Source organism: Bufo gargarizans, chromosome 1 (assembly GCF_014858855.1).
Source record: "Bufo gargarizans isolate SCDJY-AF-19 chromosome 1, ASM1485885v1, whole genome shotgun sequence".
Classification (NCBI taxonomy): domain Eukaryota; kingdom Metazoa; phylum Chordata; class Amphibia; order Anura; family Bufonidae; genus Bufo; species Bufo gargarizans.
Genome location: NC_058080.1, coordinates 384076499 through 384100520, shown reverse-complemented (window position 1 = coordinate 384100520; position 24022 = coordinate 384076499). Strand labels below are relative to the sequence as shown.

The 24022-nt window shown below is 44.6% G+C and overlaps 1 protein-coding gene across 3 annotated transcripts in view; it reads left to right on the top strand.

Moving 5' to 3' along the window:
• Positions 1-17934, top strand: part of CERS1 (ceramide synthase 1) — a 113808-nt gene extending 95874 nt beyond the window's left edge. For all 3 annotated transcript variants that reach the window (XM_044285486.1, XM_044285493.1, XM_044285500.1), the window contains one exon: positions 17690-17934. In XM_044285486.1, coding sequence (XP_044141421.1) covers positions 17690-17732 — 43 coding nt within the window. In that variant the 3' untranslated portion in view covers positions 17733-17934. The remainder of the gene's footprint in view (positions 1-17689) is intronic.
• Positions 17935-24022: the final 6088 nt, after the last annotated feature.

The following is a 24022-nucleotide window of genomic DNA, read 5'->3' as shown; positions in this document are numbered from 1 at the left end:
TAAGTCCAGTACATATGTCACTTGCTGATTTATAGCCTATGGAACAGACTCCTTTTGAGGCCGTCTCCAGTCTTGGACATTCTTGTCCATACTTGTCCCTTGAGTCATATTTTGCAGTTATAAATCTTATTAATTCCAATGATCAAATAGTCACAAATATGGCAATATGATAATATAACCAGTCACAAATATAACCATTAGAGATGAGTGAATTTCAGGTTATGAAATTCGTTGATGCTTAGTTTGATGGTAAAAGGTGAATTGCATTATAGATTCTGTTACCACTGACCATAACTCAATTTTATGACGGAATGCTTAACGGAATGCCTCTAAAAGCATTCCGTTAAGCATTCCGTCGCAGAATTGCGTTATGGTCAGTGGTAACGGAATCCATAACGCAATTCACCTTTTACAGTAAACGAAGCGTGAACGAATTTCAAAATATGAAATTCGTTCATCTCTAATAACCATATAGCAAGCAATATACAGTATACAAACAATTTAAATATGGGAAACATCTTATCAAGTATTACATACAAATATATTTGCAACAATATATTATCCTGTTTTTGCTATCCCTAGAACACCAACGTATGTACATGTGAAAAATGGCCATAAAAAACAAATCGCCAAATATGTATGCTATTTATCGCACGATAAGTGGTAGGCAATTGAGAGTGCCGGATTTGTGTGAGGGGGAGGCGGGGCGTTCACTATTTAAACCTGGCCCTCCTGCCCCCACTTGTCGGTTTGAACACTTTCAAATCGGCTTGTGGGTTGGTGCCAGAGAAGTGTGTGCGTCACTGGAGGATCGGGTGATCGGTTGCGTCGGGCTCGTCGCTACGGTGATTAGGTAGGCAGGGTGGCCGCACACCCATCTTGCGATGTATTAACATGTGGGGCTGCCGAGCGTGCCGCCGGTCCCCAGCCGCGCTGGCGACTACCCGCGCTCCCGATCGCTGCCGGCACCCCCAGTGACATCTCCGGTTTTCTCTATGTGTGTACTCGTGGTTACTACACACTCCCGCTCTAGGCACCCCCATACAGGCACCCCGATCCGCGCCAGGCCCGGCGCCAAGCACCCCCGCTCCCACATACAGTGTCCCCCAGGCGGGCACCCCTCACCTGTGGCGCAGCAGCGTCGGATCACGCCGGCCGTTGGCTCCACAGCGCAGCTCACTGTCTTGCTGCGCTCCAGCAGCTCCTGGCTTGTTAGTGGGCGACACCTACAGGCCCATACTGGTACTGCAGTCCAGGTACAGGCATCCCTTGCTCAGGCAGTGGCTAGGTACAAGGCAGGGGAAAAGAGAAAAGGGAAAAAAAAAAAAAAAAAGTGTGTGTTTAATATATTTGGAATATGTATTGAAGAGCAAAGACATAGAGGGTTTCAAGGAGGGGGGGCTGGCCACTGCACTTGCGCACGCAGCCGGGCCGCCCGTAAGGCCGCACGGTGCGGCAGGGGGTTGGTTAAAGCGCAGTCGCCATAGTCCGGTGGTTAGCTAGGGAGCGGCGGCATGAGTGAAGGGTCACCCAGCCGGCATGCACTCACTCATATGTCTGTCCTTGTTTACCCAGGTCCACAGGTGGTTGGCAAAATTTACGACACTGTGGGGGTTTGTGGCTGTCATGGCCGCCAGGTGAGTTAGGGGTGGTGCATGCACGGGCTGAACCCCTCTTTTCTCCTGCTTAGGCTTGGGGGTCGGGGGATGGTGGACTACTAGGTCCAGGCCGCTGGCGCATCTATTACAGGGTGGCGCCTACAGTCGTGACCTTTGGTGGGGGGGAGGAAAAAAATAATAATAATATTTTTGTACAAAGAGGAATGTTGCTTTGCCAGGTCTGTCACGACTACAGACTCCTTATAAAGCCCTGCCACGACTGCAGGCAACAGTCTGTCACGTCTACAGACCCGCTCTAAAGCCCTGCCACGACTGCAGGCATCAGTCTGTCACGACTACAGACACGTTATAAAGCCCTGCCACGACTGCAGGCATCAGTCTGTCACGACTACAGACACGTTATAAAGTCCTGCCACGACTGCAGGCACAAATCCGTTGCGACTACAGACTCATTATTTAGGCCGGCCACTACGGCACGCAGTAACCTCACGACGACATACTCTTAAGCCATACTACCACGGCGGTAGGAGGGATTACGGTACCGCTACTTACGATGCAGGGTCCCCTCGGGGCTGCAGGTGCGAGGCGGTCACATCCACGGACTCGGCCGCACTCCCGTTGACCACAGGCACCGGGTGGGGATAGCTGCGGGAGGTGGCGGCACGGCCACACATGCAGCCCAGACACAGCCGGGGAATGCAACTTCACGGTCACAGGCTAGGCCCGGTCAGGCCCCAGTCTCCCAGCGGGTCCCAGTCACGCCAAAAATATATATACAGCCGGGCAGTTAACAGCGGAGTCGCGCATCCCGGCTACGGTCACAAAGACTACGATACTCGGACCTGCTCATTTGACTACGGACTTCAGAATCCCTGCCCGACCAGGCGGCAGACCTAGCAGCGCTTCTGGTCACGATCGTGGGCGCCGTCGGCCCTTGGCCACAGACACTAGGTCCCCCCCCCCGGGCAGAGCCGGTCTGGTCCGGCCAGTAGATAACGATTAGCATTGATGTGGTTACTTGAGTTTGAATTTCTTTTAGTAGGGAGATGTCGCAGGAGTTACTTCCGGAGGGGTCCTTATCGTCTCGGGACAGCGGGGAGCAGCAGTCCGTGAGATCAGCGGAGTTGCCGATAAGGTTGTGGACCGTCCCTAGGCTGACGGCAGAATTATCAAGAAGGGGGATACAGTTCCCGGCCGCCGCGAGGAAGGCGGAACTTCACCACCTTCTGACTTCACAACCAGCGGCTCCTAGCCGAGATGAGGGGTCCCTGAGTGCCATTCTGACTTCCCTAATGGAGCTGCATGCTGCGGTCAACACCATGGGTACAGCGGTGTCAGACATGCAGGCTAGGCTGGAGACTGTCGAGGGCCAGCCTGCAGCGTTCAACACAGTGTTGCAGACAGGGTCTGTCGCCAGCTCATCAGCATCCGCAGCGCCGGGTGGGTCCAGCTTTTCCATAACCATAGCTCCTTCCCATTTTGTTCCTCCCAATATCCGGCAGGATATTCTGGAAGGAAAAGACATTAATTTGGCGTCCCTGCTCGTGCCAGCACACGAAGCCCCGGACAACAAGACCATATCCTGCGGAGAGGTCTCTGTTGTGCTCAAGTCTAGGGACGCACGGCTCAACAGGAAACTCAATGTTCCCGAGTTTGTGCTGGCATTCAGCCTTTACCGAGACGTGGTGTGCTCTGCTAGCCCCCTTAGGAGGGAGGAGCTGGACCTGTATTTATTCAAGGTCGTCGACCTAGGGTACAAGTATGGAGGCCTTCTATGAGTACCACCGCTCCTTCTCGGCAAAGGCGGCGGCCACACTCGCTCAGTGCAAACATGTCGTAGACTGGTCTCGGATGGATACCGAGTTATTTTGCCGCCACTTTGCGGGCCTCAAGGCCCCGGCTTGCGCTGGTTGCGGTTCCTACGCCCACACGGCCGGATGGTGCTCAGAGAGCGGTAGCACAGCTGCGCCTACCGTGTCAGGCGTTCTCCCCATCCAGCCGGCGGGCAGGGCTTCCGCGTCCAATGACAAGTTGGGGCGCCCGGTGAAATACCTCGGTAAGTCACCTTTATGCAATAATTTTAATTATGCCATATGCCACTACAATCAATGCAGGTTGTTGCACTTATGTACCCAGTGTTTCAGGGCTCACCCCCGCGTCGCTTGCACGCAAAAAGGGGGGAATCACGCATGACTAAGCGTGGTTAACGTGGATCTCCTCGCCTGTTTCTTAGCTGGTCATCCAGATTCAGATTGGGTACTATACGTGCTCAACGGTCTGCGGTACGGCTTCCACACAGGCTTAGTGGCTCTTCCGCAAGCCCCGCATGAGTGCGGGAACTTGGCGTTGGCTATCAGAGATCCCGAGACGGTCACCCAATTAATCCAAATCGAGCTGGATAAGGCTTATGTGATCGGCCCAGTGCGGCAGCCTCCGTTTGAGTGCTGGAGGGTCAACCCGGTTGGGGTGGTGACAGGAAAATTTTCCAATAAAAAAAGATTGGTGTACGATTTGTCAGCCCCACATTCCTTAGCAGTCCCCAGTCTGAATTCTTTGATCCCCTCGGAAGAATTCTCCATGAGGTACGCCTCTATTGATGAGGCGATTGAGGTCATACTCAAGTTCGGGAGAGGGGCCTGGTTATCCAAGGCGGATATCACAGACGCCTTTAAACTGCTCCCCATCCATCCGGAACTCTGGCAGTGGCATGGGATAAAGTGGCAAGGGCTGTACTACTTTGCCAGCAAACTGACCTTCGGGTCCAAGTCAAGTCCATGGCTCTTTGATCAGTTGGCTAGCGCGTTGCATTGGGTCTTATCAGACGTCTTCAGGGTCAGCCATGTCACGCATTAACTGGACGACTTCCTTCTGGTCGAGCCCCCGACACGGCAGCCTCAGGACCTACAGCGCTTGCAGACAGTATTTTCTGACCTCAATGTGCCAATAGCTTCTCACAAAGTAGAAGGCCCCGACACCACCATCACGTTTTTAGGGATACGTTTAGACTCGGTGCGCATGCAGGCGAGTCTCCCACCTGATAAATTAGATAGAATCAGGCAGGCCGTGCATAGGTGGGCTCAAGTGAGAGTAGCTTCCAGAGCGGACCTGCAATCCCTGTTAGGCATGCTCAATTTTGCCATGCGCATCATTCCCCAAGGCAGGTCCTTCATCTCTAGGCTTTTGGCGCTGCTCCCACAGGCCCGCGCACAGAACGAGATGGTACGGTTAGGTCCAGAGGCCATGGCCGACCTGATGATGTGGGACAGGTTTTTGAGACACTGGAATGGCGTGTCGCTCTTCATTCCGGTAGTCTCGAACCAGTCTCCAGTGGTCCACACTGATGCCTCATCGTCAGTTGGCTTTGCCGCGCTGTACGGCTACCACTGGTTCGCTGGTCCTTGGCCACCGGAGGTCGCATCCATTCCAGGTTTCTCTTCGTGTTCCGCCTTGTTTGAGGTATATCCCTTAGTGGGGGCAGCAGTGGCGTGGGGTGAGCAGTGGAGGAACTGCACGGTACTATTTCTCACGGACAAAACGGCAGTTGTGGACATCGTCATGAAGGGCAGGTCTAGTTCCAAACTGGTCATGTCATTCGTGAGGAGGTTCGTCTGGTTGTCTCTGACGCACAATTTTCGTTTCGTATGCAGGCACATCAGTGGAGAACGCAATGTCGCTGCAGACGCCTTATCCCGCCTTAATTTTCCACTTTTCTTTCAGGTTTGTCCAGGGGCAGATCTCTCGCCGACACCAATTCCGCACCAGGCCCAGCTGCGCTTGGATTAGTCTCGCATCTCACCGTAGCTAAGACACTGATGGCTAAATCCTTGTCCCACAATACCCTGCGGGCATATAAGACAGCGTGACGCCTGTTCCAGAAATATGAAAATACCTACCCGGCCGCAGGCCTGGGACCTATCACTCACCTACTGGGTTTTGTTGGGTTTTGCCACTCTCAATTACACTTATCCTATAGTACGGTTAAATTATACCTGGCAGGTATTCAGCACCACCGGTACAGCCTATATCCGGAACTACCGTCACTTTTCTCTGCCCACCCTATCAAAGCGGCATTGAAGGGTTTGCGCAAGACGTCTGTCGCAAAACGACAGGTGCGTCAGCCCTTTACCGGCCGCTTGTTCAGGTTGGTGACAGACAAACTGCAGGGCGAACCATTCGGCCCACAGGTTAGCGCGCTGGTAGTAACAGCATTGTATCTGGCCTTCTATGGGTTCCTCAGGCCAGGTGAGCTAATGGGCGCCAACACGCTGGCCGGGTGCTTGCAGAAAGGTCAGCTCGTCCGGCGCGGGTCCATCTATGTGCTCACCTTGGCCTCAACCAAAACGGCGCGGCCCGGGGAGTCGGTGGAGGTCAGATACTTCCCCACGGCCAATAGGTGGTGTCCGGTACGTGCCTTTGATGCTTGGCTCCTCAGCATTGAATCCGAGCCGACATCTTCTCCCCTACTCGCACTAGGCAATACCCGGCTAACCATCGCGGTCTTTCTTAAATACGTGCGGGTGCTGCTGGCAGGGTCAGGGGTCGATCCCCTCTCAATCACAGGACATTCCTTACGCATTGGCGCGGCAGCCGCGGCGTCCCTGCATAAGGTGCCGGCACATATTATTAAACAGTTGGGTCGCTGGAGTTCCGCATGTTACATGCGGTATATCCCGGATCCGCATAACGAAATGTCACTGGCTTTTCAAGTGTTGGTGTTGTAATTTCGGTTATTAAAGCTTTTCAACACTCCTACGCATGGTTCTTTTTGGCCCCTTTAGGCTACCCTTCTATAAGCAGTTCCGGCACAACTCTGCTGCTTCTAGTAGGCAGAAGTGGAGAAAGAGAAAAGTTTCTGTCTCGGCGCAAAATCACAGGTGAAGATGTTCTTTTGTTGGTTTTAATAGAAACAACGCGTTTCGGGGATTAAAAGTTCCCCTTCATCAGGTTTCAGTGTGATACAATAAATAAAACAAAGGGTACATATTTATAGATATAATACATAAAAAAAAACGCCAAAAAGACGCACCTGGGTGACGCCCCCTAGTGGGAGGGGCCACCTCCAGGTGTCATCTCATGTGCAGCACCAATTACTTTGCAAACAAGCAACATTATGTGAGTATGGTTGTTCATAGAGGGTTAGAGTTCTAGTCGCTGGTGTTTTTAGTAAGATAACATAGTTCTTGGTTTGTTTATTAATGGGAAACAGCTCCCTGTCACGTGATCGCAAGTACAAGCTGTCACGTGACATAGGAAGCAGGAAGTGAAAGCAGCCTCTAGTGCTCTCCGTCTCTCGTCGCTAGGGAGAGAGGATCACAGTGCCCGATGTCTGGCAGGTATATTGCGCTTCCGCATTGATTGTTAGGGGGCGGTCATGGTGTATAGTGACGTCCGATGTCACATGATCGCTCTTTATAATATGATTCATTTATCGATCCTCTATTTCTCACAGTGATAGTAATCACTGTTCATTTGCAGCTCTAATAGATTTATACAGCCCATATAATAATGCATATATATGAATAAAATAATAAAAAATGATGAGGAAAAACACACTTTCTCTAATACAAGGAAATCAAATGTTCGATTAAAAAATTCTTGAATAAAATTAGTTTGTAGTAATCGAATCCTACTCAATAGGGAAGGAAAAACCTAAAGGAATGCATATAAATGAATGGATTGATAGCTGAATAAATAGAAAGGAAATTTTTTTAAAATAGGGAATGCATTTTTTGCATCCTATTTTTGAGCAAGCCTTATCCATATCATTATATGAACGGTTTTAGATGGCCTTATATTGATAGGGCTGTCAGTGTATTAGTCAACTGGTGTATGGATGATGATACATTTCTTTTGTGTTGTATGTATTTTATAAATTAATTTCAAACGCCTCATTGAGCCCATACGGATTAAGGCTGTTAAGTTTAAATATCCAGTACATTTCGCGACGTCTAAGATATTGGACATCTTTCTGGAGGTGGATTGGGATAAATTCAATGGGTGTCACTGTAAACCCATCACTGTTACTATGGTGATGTTCGGCCGCGTGTCTAGACACGCTGTGTTTCATAAATTTTTTCTTAATGTTTGAACGATGTTTATTGAAGCGGTTCCGTAGTGTTTGTATGGTACGGCCCACATATTGTAGATGGCAAGGGCACTCAAGGACATAAATTACATAGCTGGAGTTGCAAGTTAGATGGTGTTGTATTAGAAAGGACTCTCCAGTGGTATAGCTATGGAAAGATGTTCTTTGGAAGATATTTTTACAGCATAAGCATCTCCGGTGACCGCATTTGAAGCTACCTTTCGAGGATCTAATATCCATATCCTGGTCGTTATTTGGATGTGAGGCTGGTTTAATTTTGCTGGGTGCCAGGAGATTTTTTAGGGTTTTTGCTCGTCTGTATGTGAAGCGTGGAGTGTCTGGGATAATCTGACTTAGTATCGGGTCTCTTTTCAAGATGTACCAATATTTTCCCAAAGTTGCCTTTATGGCAGTATGTTTCTGGTTATAGGTTGTCACAAAATTGTAGCAGTAGGACTCTAGATCTTTTTTTCCCCCTCTTTTCTTCGTTGGAGCCAGACATTCTGACTGTGTCAGTGTTTTCGCTCTATCCATGGCGCCCATGATGATGTTATTTGGGTACCCTTTTTGTCTAAACCTGGATGTGAGGTTTTTGTCTAAACCTGGATTGTTTTATTTATTGTATCACACTGAAACCTGATGAAGGGGAACTTTTAATCCCCGAAACGCGTTGTTTCTAGTAAAACCAACAAAAGAACATCTTCACCTGTGATTTTGCGCCGAGACAGAAACTTTTCTCTTTCTCCACTTTTACCATAACATTCTTTTTGGGGGATTGGACACCTCACCAAAAGGAACTTACAAATCTGCGGCTGCAATCCGGGCTAAAAGACTATATCACTACTAAATCTACAGTAGAGTTGTGCCTACCTAAGCACAACCCTACAAGGTGAGTGTGGATAATTCCCACTACTACTGTTTTTATCTGTTGTTTTAACAATATTACCCTATTGTGCGCTTTTCTTCTATTCTTTCTTTCCCTTCATTGGGAGAGAAATACAGATTTGTCCCTGACAAAAAAAGCTTCTAGTAGGCAGGGGAGGGTAGGCTTAGGTAGGGTATCCTCTCAGCATGAGCCGATCCGAGCACAAGTGGTAGGCAATTGAGAGTGCCGGATTTGTGTGAGGGGGAGGCGGAGCGTTCACTATTTAAACCTGGCCCTCCTGCCCTCACTTGTCGGTTTGAACACTTTCAACCCACCCAGGAGCCCTCCCTTCTTTCAGGGCTCATCATTGGGGTAGCCCCCTTTAGGCTACCCTTCTATAAGCAGTTCCGGCACAACTCTGCTGCTTCTAGTAGGCAGGGGAGGGTAGGCTTAGGTAGGGTATCCTCAGCATGAGCCGATCCGAGCACAACTGCATCATAACAAATAATGTAAAGGCATATTCTGAATTTGATGGTCCTTACCACCCTAATAAAAATTATAAAACATACCTACACTATGCAAGGTATCCTAAAGAGGTTGTGCAGTCATATAGAAATGTATAGCCATGAATATAACTACTTAATAATACAAACTACTTACGGTACTTATGATAAGTTTTGTTCAGTTAGGGCTCCTCTTGCCCCCTAAGGCCTGTGGTCACTTGACAGTATAGAGAGGACAAATCAATGATGTCACATGACATTCCATCATGTGATTTGATCTTCTTATTGCCCTGCCCCCTTAGATGGAGCAAGCAGACTCAAGGTGTTTCATGTTGGAGCATGGCTGTACATTTTTATAGTGCCAGTCGCTTCGGAGTATCATAGCCTAAATGGGTGTCAGCTTTCATGATATTGATGACCTATCCTCAGGATAGGTCATCAGTATCAGATCGGTTACGGTCCGTCTCTTGTCACACCCCTGATCAGTCATTTGAAGAACCGCAGCACTCATGAGAGTGCTGCGTCCCCTTCAGTGTTGCCCTGCCCACCACTACAATAAATGTGCAATGAATGTTTGAAGGAACAGCCAGGCAGGGCAGCATTGAAGGGGACTATTGTTAGGTCCAAAAATAAAGCCTAGTAATGGTAACATCCACCAAGCCTTTTTCGGACAAGCACGGCAACCAATAGCTTTCTGCACTGGGAGAGTTGCCACCCATTTCCCCTAAAGAAGGGGATACCTAAAGGACAGTACATTCGTTTCCGTCGTAACTGTTCCTCCATCTCTGACTTCCAATTGAAGTCTATTGATTTAGAAAAAAGGTTTTTACGACGGGGTTACCCTCAAAGGATACTAACCTCGGCATATCAGTACTCCCTGTCATGTACATGCAAATTACTGCTCAACCCAAGAATTAGAGAGCAGAAGAATGAACAAGTATGGTTGATAGCAACTTTTGATGCTGCAAACGATGCAGTACACAACATCCTATCCAAGAATTGGGGCATTCTACATATGGATTCGGACGTTGGCCATCTGGTGGCCGATGCCCCCGGGATTACATACCGCAGGGGTCGGAATTTAAAGGACCGGTTGGTTCATAGCTTTTTTCAGACACCTCATCCTACCACTTGGTTGGTGAACCCCATGATGGGGACATTCCGATATGGCAGTTGCGTGGCCTGTGGTTTGATCCAACAAGGAAGCAATTTTGTCAGTACTACCACTTCGAAATCATATAAAATCAGAAGTTTCATTAACTGCAAATCTTGGGGTCTTGTCTACTTGGCCACATATTCATGTGGCCTTCAATATGTGGGCAAGACGATCCGAGAGTTTCGACGTAGGCTAGCAGAACATCTAAACGATGTCCACAAAAAAGCGGATACTCCCATCGCACGTCATATTAACTCCCTTCATTAGGACGATGCACGGTCAATTCTATTTCAAGGCATAGAGGTTCTAAGACCATCCCCTAGAGGGGGCAATTTGGACCAAAGGGTCTTTAAAAAGGAAGCACAATGGACCTTCCGGCTGAGGACAGTACGCCCCCAAGGACTGAATGATTACATCTCGTATGCTTGCTTTATTGATTAATCCGCATGCACAGAACAATCGTTAGGGGTGTGTAAAAAATACAAATATACCATCCTTGGGTCCAGTTGCGTCCAGTGTGGCTCTGTTCATCACATATATATGTCCCCATTTTATTATTTTAGAGGCTTACAACTATTTCCACCACAGCCATCACCCGGATGGCCAGTATCATCTGAATGGCTATCCCCATTGTATATTTTCTGGGGCTCATAACAATATCACTACAGCCATCATGATTCTGGAGATGAGGATGGTATTCTATGACCGCAATTAATATTCAGCATTGACGCTACTATCAGAATGCGCACTGTATATCTGCGTGTGTTAACTGTCAAGTATTTCTGCTTTAAAGCCGATACCTCTATAATGATCAGTGATTGATCGGCTTTTATGTTATCTGGCAGTTGCGAGGATGGTGCCCCAGAATTGGGGTCTTTTGCTGACAATAATAATGATGCCGATCTGTTTACACATACAGTCGGCACACATGCTTCCAGTTTTAGTGGGTGTCAATATATGAGGATACCAGCTTTAGATTTTTTTTCGTCTGAGGCTTGCCCATTGGGCACCTGCGATCATTATGTTAGGTAATGTGTCTTCCGAGGCGTGTATCTAGCCATCACTGTATCCCGTTCCATTCACTATTATACCTGTTTTTTTCTACAGTTGGTCCTGCCTTTTGTGTCCCCTATTCTTTACGTTATTTTGTGGAGCTTGGTGACTCATCGTGTGGAGCCGACTGGGATGTGGGAGGTAACCTGCTGGCTTGCCCTGCCCTCCCCTCTCCGGACCGGCATACACGTCCTAAGGGGGGGTCTTCCCTCTTTAAATCTCAGCGAGTCGGGCGGCGGCATTATGGACACCCAAGTGTTGGACGTGCTGCCAGATACATTCAATATGGCGGCGTCTTCTCAGCTCACCACCACATGCCTAGTAAGCTCCTGATGAGTCACCCTTGTGTCGAGCCGGACGCTGATGTGGGGTCCTTAGCTAGCTGAGGTTATTATTTATTTTGTTAGGAGGCAGTACAGGGGTTTTACAATAATTAGGACACTAGGTATCGTAACCAAGGTCCCAGTTTGCCCTATATGTGTGTTAATTTTTGGAGGCAATTTTCTAAAAGACCGAGTAAGCTATTGACTAGCTCTCAGTATTAACTAATTACCCTCCAGTACCCCCAGCCCCCCTTGTCACAGTCAGCACGGACAAATCCAACAGGTGTTTTATATTATAATGGGTGTGATAACCATCAGTGACTATTGTTCTCTTGTTTCGTCTGGAGGAGTCTAGTGAATTGTCCAAATGGAGTCTCCCTACCTTTCCGGGGTTACCACGGCCATCTGACACATATGACCTATTTAGTGCAAGTCCTCTATGTGTTCAGTAGTAGTTGACCTCACCATCTATTGCATGTACACAATTAGTGATGTTAATATGTAGCACCCCGTTTATTATTTTTTATCTTCTATGTATCAATAAAGTTATTATTTTAGCGCCTCTTTCTGCAGTAACAGTTCTCACAGAAGGTGTCTGTATTTTACGGATCCACTGTTTGCAGACTGACATACGGACACGGTCATGTGCATGAGGTCATAGTTTGGTTGTTATTACGTATTTACTGTCATAATATAACATCAACATATTCCATATTTCTAGACACAGATTCTAGCCATTAGCATCTCAGTCTCACAAGCAAATGAACCTATGAATGTTTTTTTTTTCCAGAGTAAGGGACAGCGTAGCCATATGTTCTCTAGACTGTAACTAGATAAATTGTTCCCAGTATTGTCCCACAAATGGCTGTATAAATATTGTATGGAATTGTCACCTCTTTCCTAAGAAACAGCAGTGTCAGTGTCCTGATGCGATCAACTTGATGCGATAAGTGGGAATGCAAGATGGAAGTTGTATTTATCACAGTAATCAGTTTAGACCGGGTGTCTTTAATTACCAGTGGTTTTCTTGTAGCACACAAGTGCTCCTTCTGCGGACATTGCATAGATGAAAATCTGCATAGTTACATTGTTAGTACGGTTGAAAAAAGATACCCACCAATTCTTAAAATGGAGGGGCCGCAGTACTACTTAGGCCTCTTTCACACGAGCGTGGCGTGTGAGGACCCGATAAGATGCGGGTGCGTTGCGGTAAAATGCGCAAGCGTGAGTGCCAAACGTTTTAATGCATTTTGCACCCGCGTGAGAAAAATCGGCATGAAGTTCAGGTTTGGGTTCGGTGTTGTGTAGATTTTATTATTTTCCCTTATAACATGGTTATAAGGGAAAGTAATAGCATTCTGAATATAGTTAGTACAATAGGGCTGTAGGGGTTAAAAAAAAAAAATTTTTAACTTACCTGCTCCATAGCTGCCGGTCTCTGTTCTATCTGCAGGACCTGGCAAAAGACCTGTGGTGACGTCACTATGGTCCAATCACATGGTTCATCACCATGGTGAGGAACCATGTGATTGGATCATGTGATGTGACGTCACCACAGGTCCTTAGCCGGCAGCTGAACATTACAGAAGAAGACAGAGATCCGCAACTACGCAATCAAGTGGACTCGGTGAGTTAATTTTTTTTATTTTTAACCCCTCCATCACTATTTTACTTTGCATTCTGTATTCAGAATGCTATTATTTTCCCTTATAACCATGTTATAAGGGGAAATAATAATGATCGGGTCCCCATCCCGATCATCACCTAGCAACTGTGCGTGAAAATCGCACCGCATCCGCACTTGCTTGCGGATGCTTGCGATTTTCACGCGGCCCCATTCACTTCTGTGGGGCCTGCATTGAGTGAAAAACGCAGAATATAGAGCATGCTGCGATTTTCACGCAACACACAAGTGATGCATGAAAATCACAGCTCATGTGCACAGCCCCATAGAAATGAATGGGTCCGGATTCAGTGCAGGTGCAATGCGTTCACCTCACGCATTGCACCCGCGCGGAATACTCACCTATGTAAAAGGGGCCTTAGACTACATTCACACAACAGAAAAAATGGCCATGAAAAACATACACATTGTCAGTTTTTCATGGCCTTTTTGCAGTCATTTTCTGTCCATTTGTAATGGTCGTTTTGCATGTTTTTAACGGCCATTAAAAACTGATGAATTCCATTGCCTTTTTTTTTTTTAATCCAAAACCCGGCAGTGCCATCTGTACACATAATGTCCTCCATATTGCCCCCTGGACATCAAATCCCCGCACAGTGCCACTAGGATGATAAATACCAAATTAGAGCTCCCCCTCCACCCAGTATTATTAGTTCCTCCATTAGTGCCACATAGTATTATTAACCCTTTCATGACCAGGCCTAAAAAAGTCCTGAATGTCCAGGCAATTTTTTGTGATTTTGTGCACGTGGTGGTTTAGTAACCCGAACTTTTTTTATTTGTTTGACTATCAAAATATTTTTGCAATGAATTTTACTTGACACTTAGGACTTTTTATTAATATTCTTTGAGAGATTTTTTTTCCCTTCTTTTAGGTTTGATTTGGGGAAAACCGCTAATTCTTATTAAAAAGTAATTTTTTTTATTATAGCTTTTTATGAAAATGGCAGCACTGATTGGATAGTAACCAACTGATTACCTCCCCTTGGTACCCTTACTGAAGGCTAATAGCAAATCATTTAAAACTTCTAGTAGAAATAATGAAGGAATGGCGCAACATAGAGCCCTAAGAATAGATGCTCCAGAAGTGTTATTAGATGGAGAATGCATGAAGCTATTAAAATAGGCATGTCAGGAGTGGTGAATGGTCCTCTTTAACCTTCACTGATCTTTTCTGCATGACAGCACTCTCTACCTGCTGCAAATGGAACCACAACACAACCTCATTCACATGAATCTTATTTCCTTCATTCTCCTGCATATTAGGAGTCAGACCCTCACTGATCATCGTGTTATGGAATATGCTAGCAATATACTAAAACCTTACAACATGGAAATACCCATTTAATATCCGGATTAATCATACTTGCCACCTTTTGAAAAAAGGCATAAAGAAGATCTTGAAAAGGAACATATGAATGTGTCAAGTGTCTTTTTCTCTTATGCCTCACCCATTTATATAAGACACAACCCCAACCAATAAAATTTGATCTACAAACTATACGACATTGTTCACCCTTCATTTAATCCCAAAATGAATACAAGCCCTTGACCAGACCCCCTTAACTAATATAGTCTCCTGAGCAAACAAATCCAGACCTGACTCTCTAGATAAATATAGACACCAGATTCTCTAAAGTAGTACAAATCCCGTAAAGAAAGACAGACCACAGAGAAGACCCCCCATAGACAAATACAGACCACAGAGAAGACCCTTAGGCCTCATGCACACGACCGTTGTGTGCATCCGTGTCCGTTGTTCCATTTTCCGTGGTTTTCTGCGGACCCATTGACTTTCAATGGGTCCGTTGAAAACTCGGGAAATGCACCGTTTGTCATCCATGTCCGTTATCCGTGTTTCCTGTCCGTCAAAAAAATAGGACCTGTCCTATTTTTTTGACGGACAACGGTTCGCGAACCCATTCAAGTCACAAAAAAAACACTGAGGCACACAAGATTGTCATCCGTGTCCGTGATCCGTGTCCGTTTTTTTCCTATCATTTTCAAGGCAAACTTGACATTTTTTTTCACTTTTCTGGTCTGGTGATCCTCCAAAAATCAAGGAAGACACACAGAAGAAAAAACGGACACTTATCACGGAACAACAGAACACCGTTTTGCGGACAGTAAAAAAATACTGTTGTGTGCATGAGGCCTTAAATGAATACAGACCCCAGGCATCCTAGATAAATACAAACAACAGACTAGTTCATCAGCTCACCTCTTGTAGATGCTCGGACTTGGGCCAGCTCCTGAATGATACAACAATTAAAAAAAATTTTTACAATGTTTCCATGAACTTGTTCCATCTGAAGAGTTCCAACATTTTGATACACAATTAAAGAAGACCATTTCTTCTTTGGGGGCTTCTAATATTGCTACAAAAAAAAAAACCACTGTGAAATAAGAGAAACCTTTCAGGTTATCAAACCATTATTGTAGAATAGTTTTCAAGGTGGGAAAGGAGTACACCAAAATCAGTGCTAAAAACATACTATGGTTTGCACCTACTTATCACTTTGGTTTGTATAACACTGTTAAATATGTTAACAGACTTACAAGATTGTTATTGGTGAAAAAACACTTTTTTTCTTCCAAGATGGAAAATCGGAATAGACAGAAACCACAAAACAATGATGTCTTTGATAATACTGCTTCTATTCAAGTTTGTGACTCTCTCGATAAAATATTTACAGGTCTTCCAATTGAAGACAGAGGTTCAGTCTGAAATATGTGAACATAATATCAGATACATTATCCCTATTTTTATCCCCTACGATTGCGCTGTGAGTTCATAGAGGAGTTCCAAGAAAATGTATAAAGGAATCTTGTACATTTATATCGTAATACACACAAGTACGGTATGTTAACTTGTGGACCCCTGCGGAGCAACAATCTATTAAAAAAATGAACAAGCTTAATGGATCTCACAATCCAAACTGTGGATAAAAGGGGTGGTTGTTGAACTTGTTCCCTATAAGAATCAGTAGGAGCGACAAACACAGCCACGAGAAACCTTTCAAATGTCTCAAAGCATTTTATGCAAGAACACATGATAACTCATACCTGCACTTCTCTGACTTGTTAACCTGCTGCCTGCTGGGAGTGGAGACTGTAAAAGAGTACGGTATGAGACGCATAAGAGGAGTTTGGACATAAGGGGGGAGATTTATCAAAACTGGTCAAAAGGGAAACAGGCTTAGTTGCCCATGGCAAGCAATCAGATTCCATCTTTCATTTTTCAGAACTCCTTTGGAAAATAAAAGGATCAATCGGATTGGTTCCTAGGGGAACCTATGCACCCGTTTTGGTAATACTCCCCCTATGTTCCTGGGCTGTGATATTTTTTTTTTTTTAAAGTTGCGTTTTATTGGTATCTGAGTGCTAAATTATCTTGTCCAAAACCAATCCAAACACCAGACACCTCAAACTAATAAAGATCCCAGACCAGCAGGAATGAGGAGAATCGAGTATTCCCAAGGGTTGTGGGGTGTCCAACCCCCCATCAGATAGTGACGGCCATACCCTTTAATATTGCTAGTGTCCATAGGTTAGAAATTGGTCAGCTCTCAGGAAAAACCATCAGTCATGACATTTTCCTGATTGTTGGTACTCTACCAACGGATTTATTTTGCACTGCCACGAACACAAGATACAAGCATATGAAGAATGGTTTTGGAAGATGTGTGTCGATGTAAAGTACATGAAACAAATTCTGTGCATCTGTGGAGAAATTTTCAAGTACATTCAAATTTAGCAATTTTGTGTATTTCGTTTTTTTTTTTTTTGTTTTTTTTTTGCCTAGAGAGTAGAAGTATAAAATCTTTTTTGTTTTTTTATTGTAGATGCAATGATTTTGCCTAAATTTTTGTATGTGCTGATGTGCATTTGAACTGCCCTGTGAATATTCATTTGTTTTCAGTGAGGGCTATATCTGTTGTGTAAACCAATAAAACAGACTGTAAAACGATATGATATACTTAAATATACTGTGTTGTACAATTTTCTTTAACCCTTGTAAAGAAAAGTATATTGAGCTGAAGAATATTATTTTATTAAGAAAAGTAATATAGTATAGGGTAATATTGCTCAGAAGGCGTAGACTCATGAAACCTGTATTAGGGGCCCCTTGCTTGCCAGAAGTGCAATGTCCTATGTTTACTGCCTAAAAACCAGACAGGTTATTTCTCATCATTATTATTTAAAGCAAGTAATATCCTGAGCAGATATGTACTATACATGGTCAGATCTGTCAGAAAGGAAGGTAGGTATGCAATGAAAAAGATGTCTCCACATCTCTGGCTCCATCTAATAAATTTATGGTGACTGGAATAATATGTTTACACTTCTATAAATCTTTTACATACATACTAACATGCTGCTTTCTCCTATTTTATACAGGCAATACATGTCAAATGGATATGTAAAGAAAAAGAGAGCATAAGGACGGTGAAGTAAAGTGCCATGAGCGATGGTCTCTTAAATAAAGCCTTGTATTGTCATTCAATGAACTGATTTTTTTTTCTTTTTTTGCTTTATCTACTGTATTGTCAGAGCCTCAACATAATTTACCTCAAAACCTCAAGTATTTAACGTATTATTGGTAATTAACATGTCCCTATTGGTTTAAGGTATAGCTGATGCTGACTCTAACAGTGTTCAAATATTTCTTAAATATAATAAAATTTAAAAAGAACAGGTGTGCTTGGAATTTTATATCCTTACGTGTTTGCAACTTTTTTAACACCACTTGCTCAACAATATTTAACATCAGCATTTCTGGTTATCATAGACCAGTGTACATGCCACCTTGACTTAGGCCAAACAGACACTTTCTTGACTTATTTGGTGAATGGGCACCTATGGCTAAGTTCGCCGCATGCATCAGGAACTTTACTAGCTTGTTTGCTTAATATGTTCATATAGTATGATGTGTACACAGCCAAATATTAAATAACTTTAGCTAGTGAAAAATTCTGAGGGCTCACATGACCCTCTTAGATTTGCTTCAAACTTGTCAAGACCAAGATAGAGTTAGTATTTGAATCTCTTTGCTGCTTCTGAATGCAAAAGGCTACTGCTACTCGGCGACCTTGGCATTGAGACTGGCAAGAAGAAATCCAGCTGTCATAGCAGCTTGTAGGTGGCAGTGCGACTCCATTCAGCTTCATTACTTACTATGCTAGCAGTGCTATACTGTGATCTTTGGTCATTGTGTGTGGCATCCAAAGTCTTTGTGTAGTCCTAGCCTAGAAGGTTTACAGACAAGGAGGACAACCTTATTACATATTGTATGTAAAGCTGCATCCACTACATTTTCTTCTACTACAGTATAATGTCATCTTATGTGTGCCCTAATGAATGATGGACTGGTAGAAATGGAAAGAAAACCCTGCCCTCGAGGGCCTACAATCTACAATAATAATAATAACATGTCTCCAAAAACTACTGTACGTGTAATTATGTGTTGTAGACCAGGACCTAGCAAAACATAAAAAGCCAAATATCTGAAATAATATATTGATGCAACTGCCCCTCTGGTCTCCAGTTAAATAAAGAGGAGAGCATTTATGAAAACTAGCATGAAACAAAAAGGGTGGTAATCAAAGTTCACTGGATAATATATGCTATACATATGAGAATCACTCTTTTAAATATCTGCATGATATGCAAAATTACCAACCATCTCCAGTTAACAGTAGTCAGTAAGTGGACTTTAGTTGGAGAGGGATGGGCATCATAATGTAATAACTTTACAGGATATAATCAAGAGCAAATATAGAGGAACCCCTCATTGCAAGGCCACATTTATGGTGATACATCTCATTTTCTTGACCCATATGCCTATTCCCCCCCCCGCCCAACCTTGTTTGCTAACATTGCAGTGCAATGTTAGGCCCTGTTCAGATGGCATACAAACCTTGTGTCAGAAGTATATGTTAGGAGGATTTTCTGACGTATACCTAGATCAAATGCTCTGAAATATGCCAATGTATATACAGTATACGGTGGAACCTGTCTTGTTAAACCCTTGTATGGTCTTGGTCCTGCAGCTCAGTTTCAGAGTGTTGGCAATCTTCTTATAGCCTAGACCATCTTTATGTAGAGCAACAATTCCAACAATGCTGAACTTCATCCAGATCCAGCGCGCGTGCACTAGGTATAGCCTGATGCGCCCGTGCGGACTACTGGCAGCGGCCTCGTATAGCGAAGTGCACATGCGCCGGCCGGCGCACTTCGCTTGAACCTCCACTGACTGTCCTATTACAGCCCATCCCAGCCATCCAACCTAGTCCACACAGCCATCCAACCTAGATACTGTAATAAGATGGCATACATCACCCATAGGCTTGCATGTAAATAAAATAAAGTATACTGTGCATAGAAATGTATAAAAGGTAAATAGACATACACTGACCCAAAGGAGACCAAGAGGACACTCTTGTGAACTGGGAGGGGGGTCTATCGCTGTATTTAGCTACATACCCCTTGTCGAAGCCCTGGTTGACTGAATCGTCCTGTCTTCCCCACCCTTTCTTTGATAAGTGTAGAGTATGATTGTCGAGTCAGCCTGGCGCGCTAGTGGCTGGCTGCTGGAAACCCAACTCTTTCAAGTGCATATTAATCCATCGCCATCCAGTGCTCTAGAGACCTCCATTCTTCTCTACCAGGCCCTAGTATATTAGAGGGGACTAGCTTATAGCAACCGTTTTGGAGTGGTCTTGACGTCTGTCGCCTAGTCTGTCGCCTAGGGGCACTCAAGCTTCAGACTCAGAACATGCTAACGATGATGGTGACGAACACTTTGAAAAAAGCAAACCAATCTCCAGATCATTTATCTCCCCCATTGCAAAAGACATCTCTGAGATTAAGCAAGACCTCCAACACCTGGGCCACAGAATTGACACGCTCAAACAAATGCAGACATCCGTCATAAACCACTCGGAGGCAGTAGCCTTAAACCTACAAATACAAGAGGCACACATCAACAAGCTGTACGCCACTATGGAAGTTCATAGAAAATCGCAACAGACGCAACAACTTAAGAGTTAGAGGTGTCCCAGAGCCTGTTGAGGCCACAGACATCATGACTACTTTAACAGACATATTCTCCGGCCTACTAGAGGACTCAGAAGAGCAGTTACTGGTCATCGAAAGAGCACACCGAGCTTTGAGGCTGAAACCCAAACCGGCTGAACCCCCCAGAGATTTAATCTGCAAATTGCTGGACTTTGGCATAAAAGAAAAAATCCTACAGAGTGCCAGATCCTCTGATTCTGTTCTAAATAATAACACCCCAATAACCATATTTCAAGACTTAGCACCTTCTACACTCGCCAAACGGCTTATACACTAACAGATGTCTCACTCCAGAGACAATTCGCATTTCGCTGGCTATTCCCATTTGGCATCTCCATACATTATACAGCTCGCACGTCTGAAGAAGTGATTAAAGTGGCAGAGGAGCTGGACATCCTGCTTGATCAGCTTCCAGTGTTAGAGAAGGCACATTCAAACATCGACATTCCACCCCTAACTGTTCTGATGCCATGGGAAATGGTTGAAAAGCCCAAAAATCAAAGAGCAAGAAAGAAGTCCCAGAAAGCTTTGACTCTGCTAAGACGCATTGAACCCGAGTGAGCTGCTGCTGAGCTACATTTCCTGAAGGACTACTCCTCATCTGCTGAGTATTATGTTAACCTTCTCTTTTAGGTTTTCAATAGTTATTTTTCTTCTGCTTTAAGGGTGCGCCTGACAGTACCCCCACGCACACCACAAGATGTTCTTTTTTGTGTTCTTGGATATAATACACATAATACCGCTACCAGTTGTTGTGGGAGTGGTACATACCCCACCCTTGTATTTTCCTACACCATTTTTGCTTCCCCTAACTTACACAGTTCCTCACCCGAAATCACGTCTCATGCTTAGGCTATCAATCCCTAACCCTCCAGATGGCCACTGAAATATAATCTATGACTTTCGTCTCATATAATGTGAGAGGCCTCAACTCACCCGTTAAACGGTCTCAAATCTTGGCACACCTTACAAGAATAAAAGCAGACATCTTAATAATGCAAGAAACACACCTAATTTAATCTAAATCTCCCACTTTTCACAAATCCTTCTACAATCAGTGGTACCTTTCGTACTCAACGTCAAGGAAGTCTAAGGGAGTTGCCATTGCCCTCAACAAACATGTACCTTTCCAACATCTAGGTACTCTTGCGGATGACCAAGGTCGTTATATTTTTATTAAAGGTAAAATAGCCAATACATTGGTAACAAAAGGAAATCTCTATGCCCCAAACAAGAACCAGGATTCTTGGATCTCACGCACTCTGAGAGAATGCAGACAATTTATAGACTGAACCTTCCTTTTAGGAGGGGACCTGAACGCAGCCTTACACCCACACGTAGACACGTCTACAGGGCGCTCAATGCTGACTAAAAAAGCCTTAACCCGTATTCATAAAGCTTTACACTCTGCCCAGCTTGTAGATACCTGGAGACATACAGTATTTATCCAGCAGACAGAGTTTACACTCACTTTTCCCCCCGTACAACAATCGTACGGGTGCATAGATTATCTATCCCTTTCTACTCCCAGCGCTCTTAACCATAAGAGACATAACTATTGTTCCTAGTGTATATTCGGATCACTCAACTCTACTTTTACATACAGTACATCACTTGGTAGCATCACTAAGTCTACTCAGACTTGGAGACTTAACAAACCCCTCCTTTCCAACGCCTAGTATAAAAGCCGAATATAAAATGCCCTGAGAAATTATTTTAATCATAACGCTGATGACACACTACCTTTTACCAGGATTTGGGAAGCACATAAAGCTGTCATTCGAGGCAAATTTATTTCGATAGCTTCACATCTCAATAGATCTAGACAAGGAACTGTAAAGGAGTTATACAGTGAGATCCAACAACTAGAACTCACACACAAATCCTCTAGCTCCAGAGACACTCTTCGAACTCTAGCGTCCAAAAGACAGCAACTAAGAGACATCTTGAATGTACAATCAGCTAAATTCTACATGTCACGGAAGAATAGAGTATTCATACATGGCGATAAGGTATCTAAATTGATAATGTCTCTTATTAAGAAGCGCAAAGCACGCACATATATACTTTCAGTAAAACATCATACAAGTTCACGTGTCACAAATGCTAAAGGCATATTGGATGCATTCTGCCACTATCATAAAACCTTATATCAACTCAGGGCACAAGACACAAATGACCAAACAGCCAAAAGACAAGAGGATATAAAAAGCTTTCTCTCCTCTCTCCACCTCCCAACATTGTCAGAGGACCAGCAAAGAGAGGTCAGTAGACCTTTCACACTATCAGAACTCCAGTCCATCCTGTCAATGAGCCCAACGGGTAAGAGCCCGGGTCCTGATGGTCTCCCTATTTCATACTACAAGTCTCTACGAGAGATTCCCCACCTCCTATGCTTTTGTAATGCTGTGCTGCAGAGCTCTGCATTACCGAGACAAGCGCTTGAAGCACATATTTCCCTTATACACAGAGGGGAAAGATTCAGAACTATGCAGTAGTTTTTGACAGCCTTGTAGCACAGTGTCTGAGTCTTCTGTTACCGAGTCTTGTCTCCTCAGAACAGGTCGGCTTTATAAAAGTCAGATAGGGCAAGGACAAGTCCATCAGACTTCTTTATCTCATGCAACACGCTAACATATCCCGCTCCCCTCTATTTTTCCTTTGCACAGACTCTGGGAATGCCTTCGACAGGGTGGACTGGACCTTCATGACTGAAACGTTGCAATATTTTAAGATTCCTAACTCTTTCATCAAACCCATCAACTATACTCCAGTCCCTATGCGAGAGTTCACGTCAATGGCCTGCTGTCAGACTCGTTCGACATCTTAAATGGTACTCGACAAGGCTGCCCGCTATCTCCTTCACTATTCATCCTAGTGATGGAAACTCTGATTCAGAGCATAAGACAACATCCTGCCATAGCAGTTTATAAAGTCAATGCAGTAGATCACAAAGCGGCAGCCTTTGCTGATGACCTTCTTCTGATTCTCACTGATCCTACAAAAGAAATGCCAGCCGTGCTGGACACATTTACCACATTTGGCTCCCTCTCCAACTTCAAAATAAACCTAGAAGAATCAGAGGCATTAGGCATAAATATCTCTCAAGACCTTAAGAACACCCTTGAAAGGCAATTCCCATTTAAATGGCCAAATAGCCACATAACATATTTAGGCATTAAACTCAGCACACGTTGGTCCAACTTGATCAAACTCCACTACCTACCACTATTACAAACCTCTCTCCATGAAATAGAATCTGGTCTGCTCCCTTCATATCCTGGATTGGAAGGAAAACCCTACTAAAGGGGCTCATCCTGCCTAGAGTCATTTATTTGTTCCAGATGCTACCAATCAAGGTCCCAAAGACCTATTTTCCAAAAGTCTGATCACTCTTCTCGAACTATATTTGGAAAAACAAACAGCCCAGGCTAGGTTTCTTGACACTGACACTCCCCAAATCGTTAGGTGGACTGAGCACACCAGACCTGTTCATATACTACTCAGCAGCAGTTTGCCCCAGAGTAATACATAGGGCTACACCCACGACAAACAAATTACATGTAGCACTCGAAGAACTCTCCGATACCTTCTAGGACCTTACTGGTAGCACCAGCTGACTACTTAGACACATGCACTTTCAAGAATGCTCTA